We start from the raw sequence: 8,315 nt of genomic DNA, 5'->3' as shown, positions 1-8,315 counted from the left end.
GATGGCTACTGGGCAATTTCATAGGATGCTGATGCACGTGTGGCTGGCTAAGTGGTGGATCAATGCAGCAGGAATGGGTGGTTTTGCAATGTGATTCTGTGTTTACTAATTGAGTTTCGAGTCGGATTAGCTTTGATGAAGCAATGTGTGCGTGTGTGTGTGTGTGTGTGTGTGTGTGTGTGTGTGTGTGTGTGTGTGTATGTATGTGTGTGTATGGCTGTGTATCCGTGTTTCTTTTAATACTGTAAACACAATGATCTGTTTCTTTCTTGGGTATATCTGTCTTTGATAATCCCATGCTGAGTCTAAAATGACAGCATATGTAACAGCTTGTGTTTGCAAATTGAGTTTAGGACTAAACTCGACGGTGCCTTTTGAGCCCCGGAGGCAATGAAAAAAGATGGTCTGGGAAGCGAGAAAGACAAGTACAGCATGTTTTTTTCTCTCTCACCATGTAGACTGGGAAGCAGTAGGCAGACACAAGGCCGTTGTAATTCATGCTGGGCAGTGGGGTTTGTGTGATGAAAGCAACAGAGCGCTGCCTGGGAGATTGCTTTGCTGCACTCCTCGAAGCACATTTGAAACTGTCTCGGAATGCCTTAGATGAGAGTTGGATTATAGACTGACCTGCAATGTCTATGTCATTCGGTTCTGTGCAGGGTGCATTATACTGTGCTAACCAGGTGTTGGGTCCCAAATCCACACACTGCCCATGATGTAATTGCTCAGCAGTGTCTATTTTACAGTAGAGGAAGTTAGTTGTATAATGGTATTGGGATTTGGGATATATTTGTCAGTTCATTCATTGCTACAAAGGCAACTTTTCCACCACGTTAAATGTACCAACTTCTAGACACAACATACTGACAACGCAAGAAAACTCACAATAAATAGCAACTACTATCTGATGGTATTTTTTGACCCGTCTCTCTTTCTGTCTGGTGTTTAGGCCTAAAGATGCAGTGGACCCCAGAGCATGCACAGTGGGCCGAGCAGCACTTTGATATCTCGTCCACCACACGCTCTCCTGCACACAAAGTGGAGGCCTACCGGGGGCACCTGCAGCGCACCTATCAGTATGCCTGGGCCAACGACGACATCTCTGCACTCACCGCCTCCAACCTGCTGAAGAAATACGCAGAGAAGTACTCTGGGATTTTAGAGGGTCCGAGTGAACGAGCGCTGCTCTGCTCCTATTCCGATGGCACTCCTGGACTCCTGAATGGACGTAAGTCAGAGAGTGAGTCCTGGCAGGAGGGGATTTACCCAATGAACTGCGCTCCAGATGTTTTATCTGTGAGCAAATCTGGAATGACAGCTGCCCTTCCCCCAACAGACGTGTCGGCCAGCATAGGTAGCACCCCAAGGGGGGCCAGCAGCCTGACCGAGCCCAGCTATTCCAGCAGTAACTGTGGGAGTCACACAGCCACCAGTCTACACTCTGGTCTGTCCTCTCAGGAATACGCTACGGGCTACAATGGCTCCTACCTGCACTCTAGTTACAGCGGGCAGACCGCCTCAGGCCTCCCCTCTCCATTGCACAATGCTGGTCTCCTACAACCCCCGCCCCCACCCCCACCACCTCCCCCTACTCTAGTGCCCAGCTACAACGCGGGGTCTCCCAACCTCTCCAACTACAATTATCCTCCGACAGGGTATCCCCCACAGACAGCTGTTGCCCCTAGCTATAGCCCTGGGGGAGCCCCACCTCCCTCTGCCTATCTGCCATCAGGCATCGCAGCTCCCACGCCCCTACCCCCCTCTACACTCCCTGGCTATACCTACCAGTCCCATAACCATGCACCAATTGCACCAACACCTTTGAATGGCAGCTCAGCCAACTCATTGAAAAGAAAAGCTTTCTACATGACGGGGCATGGAGATATGGACTCCAGCTATAGTAATTTCAACTACAACCAACAGCGCTCCTCACAAAGCCCTATGTACAGAATACCAGACAACAGCATCTCAGACTCAAGCAGAGGGAATGGATTTGACAGGAATGCTGATCCGTCATCTTTAGCATTTAAGCACACGAAGCAGCCAATATCCTCAGATCAGCAAAGAAAATGTTGCAGTCAGTCTGGCCGAGCATTAACCCCTCCCTCCTATGGATCAACCAAAAGCTCTGTGGGAGGCCTGAGATCGGGCGAGTCCTTTGGAAAGTTTGGAACCCCCCTAATGAATGAGCACAGTGAAGAGCATAGACAGCTCCTCTCCCATTCCATAGCAGGGTCGGACATTGGCAGCGCTACCTCATCCAGCCACACTGCAGAGGAGCAGCTGAAGAACAGTGATGCCAACCTCGTGGAGTTGGTCACCACAGAGATCCTTCAGCCCGGTCCCCCAGTAGACTGGAATGACATTGCAGGTCTGGAGCTGGCCAAAGCAGCCATCAAAGAAGAGATTCTGTGGCCCATTTTGAGGCCAGACATGTTCAGTGGACTTGCCACATTACCTCGGAGCCTCCTTCTTTTCGGACCTCAGGGAACAGGCAGAACACTGCTGGGCCGCTGCATGGCCAGCCAGCTGGGGGCTGCCTTCCTGCGGCTCAGTGGCTCAGCCCTGGTGACCAAGTGGCTGGGAGAGGGAGAGAAGATTGTCCAGGCCTCCTTCCTGGTAGCCAGGTGTCGCCAGCCCTCAGTGGTGTTCATCAGTGAGGTGGACATGCTGCTTTCGGCCCAGCTCAGCGAGGAGAGCCCAGTGAATAGGATCAAGAGCGAGCTCCTCATGCAGCTGGACAGTGTGCTGACCTCAGCCGAGGACCACGTCCTGGTGGTCTGTTCCTCCAGCAAGCCTGAGGAGATCCAAGAGTCCCTGAGGAGGTACTTCACCAAACGGCTTCTCATCCCCCTACCTGACAGCACAGCACGACACCAGATAATCAGCCAACTGCTCTCACAGCACAACTATTGCCTCAGTGACAAAGAGTTGTCACTGCTGGTCCAGCGGACGGAGGGCTTTTCGGGACTGGACGTGGCCCGGCTGTGCCATGAGGCAGTAGTAGGACCGATACATGGCATCCCAGCTTCTGACCTCTCAGCCATCCATCCCAGCCAGATGAGACCAGTCTCTTACCAAGACTTTGACAATGTATTTAGCAAATTCCAGTCCAACATATCACAAAAAGAACTGGACACATACACCGAATGGAATAAAATGTTTGGTTGCAGTCAATGAAACTGAAGCATTCGAACACGCGGGAAGGAAACCCCTTTCAGAAGGTTACCATTTAGAATTCTCAGTAAACAGGAAGTGGACAAGAGAATAATACAGGTCGTGGTGACTTTAACACCTGCAGTACAGTAAAGGCGTAAAGGTAGGCCTTAGAGAAGCAGAGGCATGCTTTACACAACGGCTGGCAATCTGCACACAACACATAGAGAAATATTATTTTGATGCTTGAAACGGATGAGGCCAAGCATCGCCTACCAAGGTGCAAGTGGGTAGACTTTAACAGGATGGAACCCCTGTGTGTGTATATATCAGTTTGCTGTTCTGGAGATTTAGTTGCTATCAAGTGCCTGAAGTGGTGCTCTTTTATTTTATAGTATTATCTCTTCGCCTCACAATCTACATTGATGGCATGTGCTAATATAAAAAGCTTTAATATGAGACAAAAACTACAAAATTGCTTTTTTTTCCATTGAAACAGTATTCCTCAACTGTGTCTGTTTTGCGCTCTCTGTGGACAGTAGAAAGTACACGTGTTACTGGTAATCTGAACCCTAATTTATAGACATCATTTATTTTGATGTTCTCTCTTTATGAAAACTCAGGAAAGTGATTGTGATATGTACAGTACCTCAAAGATTGTTTCAAAGCACTAAACATTTGGCTTGCGTTTGAATTTGCATTATCAAAAATGGAGGGTTTACGGTACCTCGAAAGGCTAAAAATGAGTATGACATTGAATGTACCAGAGTGATTCTGGAGTATTTGGAAGACAAAAGGAGAAGTGTCGTGTTTTTCTTTGCAATTTCCCAAGTGAAGAATCCTATTGTGAATATAGTTTTATTTGATATGTGGCAAAGATGGAGGAATGACGATTCTTTGATCAACTACAACACATTCGACTGGCCTTCATCGACCGGCCACAGTACATTAAGAGAACACATTTTAGGATGTACATTTTTGCTAAACCCCATCTGTAGGAGAAAGCATAGCATATGTATTTGTCGAATATTATCAGCAGCTTAAATTTGTATCTCATCTGCAGATAAAACTGTCCGGCCACTTGCGGAGAAATGTGTTAAGGCTGGAAAACGAGCCTCGTGAGGTTGAAACAGACCGTTTCCCCCAAGTTAATTTCATTCCATCCCGCTGCTATTTTATCGCGAATGAAAACGAAGGATTATGTTTTCTACCTCAGTTTATTCGTTTTCTCTGAAAGCAGAATCTGAGGGTATGGCAAGATGACAGAGCCTATTTCGCTCATTAAACTATGAAGCCTTTTGAGGGAACAAAAAAGCTGCCTTGCTGACAACAAAATCAGCTTAAGTTAGTGTTACGCCAGTGTCGTCCCCATTCATAGACACCTATGTACATGGAGTATTCATTTCTCGGGAACATGAGCAGGGTGGTCGTGAAAAGGGGTCTGGAGACGTGTGGCCGTTAGCCCTATCTTTAAGCCCTTGTTCTAGGGTCCTTTCTTACAGCAAAGCTATGTTGTTACTAACTATCAATGTTTAGTAATGTGCCAGAAAAGGGGCATTGGAGACACAAGGCCTGATGAATGCATGAAAAAGCCTTGCACTTGTTTTTTGTCCCCCGCTATAGCAGTATGAAAACTGTCAGAACGCACGAGTGCATTGAAAGGGATGTCCTACAGTACCACTGAAAGTATTATCAGTACAGCGCAACTGCATTGCGTTTTTAGTTCACCCGCATTCCAACGTGATATTTTCCCAATTTGTGTCTCATACGTCTTATATTTACATACGTCTTAAATAGTTTTTGCTCTTACTCAGCTTATTGTGTTTACAATGACAACATATATATTATTGTTCACCTCCAATGGCGGCACTTACTGGGCAACAGGAGGCTGTAGAATCACTGGCTGTCTATGACTGTTTCATGTTCTAGTGTAGTCTTATGACAAAGGTTAAGCTGGCAACAGCTGCTTTTTCAGTTACACTATTATAAAGAATAACAGCTGCACAAGAAACAACACTTCAACAAAGTACCTACATTGATGAAGGGCCCCAACATGTATTTCATTTCATCTTTTTATCCTATTTTGCTATATGGCTTTTATTGCCATAGATAGATGGGATAAAAGTCCCCTGAAGTTAAAGTGTAGTTAACCAAATGCACTTTTGAAGCTTTGTTTTGTCATACAACAATTTGTTGTCAAGTCTCCACTTGAAGCCAAAGTGAAATCAACAGTTTTATTTTGACATAAGATATTTAAACTGAAACTGGCAATTACTTACTTTAATAGCGAGTTAAGCAATTTTGCTTATGCCAATAGGGCATGTTTATTCATGAATTTAAGGCAAAGCAATTAAACATATTGAAACGAGCTGTTCAACAAGTTATTTATACATTACAATACACTACATTACACTAATTATACGAGCAGTAGAACAGGAAAAACGAAGGGATGAGAAGAAAAACTTCACTAACATCCAAACAAATACAGTTTCTCAAAGTCATTTCGTTTGGAGGGCAACAATGTAAAGGATTAGGCCTTTATGTACAACGAACTGGCTACGGAAAGGTTGATAAGCACATCTATTCTCCTTCACGTCTGACAACGTTAATCACTCGAATGTTGCTTTCCAGCCTGTATCACTTGTCCCTCTGGGTGGGTTTTTGTTTCCCGAGCTGCTCTAGACGTCGGCTTCATCTTTATGTCGTTTCTTATCCGTTATCCTATTTAAACGTTCGTTCTTTATAACCATTTCTACCTCATTGCTACATATTGTACATGTAGTACTTACGTTCTGTCTTTTTTGAATGTCATGCATTTGTACAAAAATAAAGAAACAAAAACAACAACAACAACAACAACAACAAAAAACGCTAAAAGAAAAAAAAAAATGGACCAAAAAATGAACAGCTTTACCTCCGAAAGACAGTCCTTACACCAGAACAGTATTATCAGCAGAACTGAGAAGACACATTAGTGAGTGTGAAGTTGACGCTGATGCATACATGAGATACTGACTCTTCTATGGGATATATAGGCACTCATAATGCCACATTTCTGCAAGTACATTGTGGGCTGTATAGGTCTTTCTCTAGGGTCTCCAATGCAAATTCCGTTTTTAAACTAGAATGTACTTTGCTTTAATATTTTGTGAACTGTTGTAGTGCGCATGTTAATGTGTCTTTGTGTGCACTTACAATTCAATGTGTAAGTGTGTTGGGTTAACATATTTAGATATGTGAAATTACTCATTTATACATTTCATACATATGTACAGGAAATAAACTTGCACATATGTGTACTCAATGTACATTTGCTATTGATATATACATATTAAAATGCACCACATACAGTACAGTACATGTTTATATGTGTGTATGTATTGCCATACCTACAGTAAACGTCAATGTATTTTCATCTATTCCAAGGTACAGTACAACAAAACAAAAAAAACATAAAATATTGAATAAAGATGTTTTTTTTCTGGAAACCAAATGTGTTTTCTTTTGTCTCCACTCTCTCATTGGTTAGACTCGATTGATTAGATGTGCGGACGTGTCCATGTTCGCGATGTGTGTTGACAATTTCAGTTCTGACATTGATAATGTTAGTCAAGAGACATGACATTTGGGAAACGTCAGTTATTTATTGTATAACACCCATACAATGCACAACACGCGATGCTCTCTTGAGGCAATTTGTCTCTTATTTATTTTCAAGGTTTCTGTGTCTTAATAGAAAATTGCCTCGACTGTGTAATTATAATCCTTCCATTAACCAAATGTGTTGTTTTTCAGTCATTAAAATGTTATGATCACAGGAAAGGAGAGGGATTATCCAATCACACCCCTCGGTTCGTAGCTCCACACTGCCACTGATTCTCTTTATGTAAATTGCACATTTATGCGTCGATTTTCTATGTGTTTTTTTTTTTGATGGTATCATTATATAGTTGATGGTATGTGCGTAGGAAGCTGCTGTACAATTAACATTAAGGGAAAAAAGTGTGTCCTGTGCTGTTTCATTTGTAAAGCCGCGCTAATGGACGCATTTCAACCGGATTTTCCTCCATTTATACAGGAAACAAACCTGGGCCTAATCAGAACAATGGCGGTTATCAAAAGCAGGAAAAAAAAGTTTAATATGTGTATTAGCTGTTTCCGTGTGTTGACATTTGCAATTTATGTCTTTAGTACTAATTATGGACAGAGAGAACAAGCATACCTCAAATAAAAGTCTGAATTCAAACTTTTACCGACAGTTGTATGGTCTATTGTGGTAGTAAATATGTGTGAAATGTTACTGAATAACCTAGATCAGGGATGGGCAACTGGCAGCCCGCGGATCATTTCTTCCTTCATTTTGGGGGGTTTTACTCGTCGGGGTCTCAACTTAACTCTTGAGAGTCAGAATAGTAGAATACACAAGGTGCCCTTTCCAAATGTGGTTGCGCTTCAGCAGTTTTTCTCTTGTTATGTCAGTCAATGAGTGTCACTCAATTAGCCCATGTCGGCTAAAACATTTTTTTTATATGCAAGTTAGTCTAGCCAGCTATCGGGGAATCTCCCCATTGATTTTGTTAATCAATCTCACTCATATATCATATTAAAAACGTCGAACATTTCCCTCCACCTTATGGCAAAATGTGTGGAATTGCAGGAAACTAGCTGTAAAACTGCTCAATTTTCTTTCCCTCCCCATTGAAAAATTAGTGCATTTGTATAAAAAAATTTTTTTTAAATGTGTTAGAAAATTGCTAAACCTTTTCTCCACCCCATGGCAAAATGTGTAGAATTTTGGGGGGACAAAAAGGCTAGGGCCAGCTCTGATTACATACGTGGGCATGGATGTGGGTACTGTGGCCCCACACCGATCAAAGTGGATCATCCCTAACCTAGATGATGTGGGAAATGATTGCTACCTACCTGTTCTGTTGACCACCATGATTGTCTTTTGTGTTCAAGAAAGTCTTGAAGATGAGCTTCCAATTTGACAACATAGAACCCTATGCTTCTGTACTCACAGTGCTACTGCAGATCTTTATTGGGGAGAAAACGATCATCCCGTTTATAATGCATCATTCTCTATGTTAAGTCACAACCTATTGGCTACACATTTTCCTTGGGCAACTGTGCTAAACTAAGTCAATGTGGAATCTCCC

At 43.2% G+C, this 8,315-nt stretch overlaps 1 protein-coding gene across 1 annotated transcript; it reads left to right on the top strand.

Annotated features, from left to right (window-relative positions):
* Window positions 1-201: 201 nt before the first annotated feature.
* LOC115108558 (fidgetin) lies at window positions 202-4,766 on the top strand. The gene has a single exon (XM_029633054.2). The coding sequence runs from the start codon at window positions 958-960 to the stop codon at window positions 3,178-3,180; it is 2,223 nt and encodes a 740-aa protein (XP_029488914.2). The 5' UTR covers window positions 202-957; the 3' UTR covers window positions 3,181-4,766.
* The last annotated feature ends 3,549 nt before the right edge of the window (window positions 4,767-8,315 follow it).

This window comes from Oncorhynchus nerka, linkage group LG3 (assembly GCF_034236695.1).
Source record: "Oncorhynchus nerka isolate Pitt River linkage group LG3, Oner_Uvic_2.0, whole genome shotgun sequence".
Lineage (NCBI taxonomy): Eukaryota > Metazoa > Chordata > Actinopteri > Salmoniformes > Salmonidae > Oncorhynchus > Oncorhynchus nerka.
This window is presented reverse-complemented; position numbering and strand designations above follow the sequence as displayed.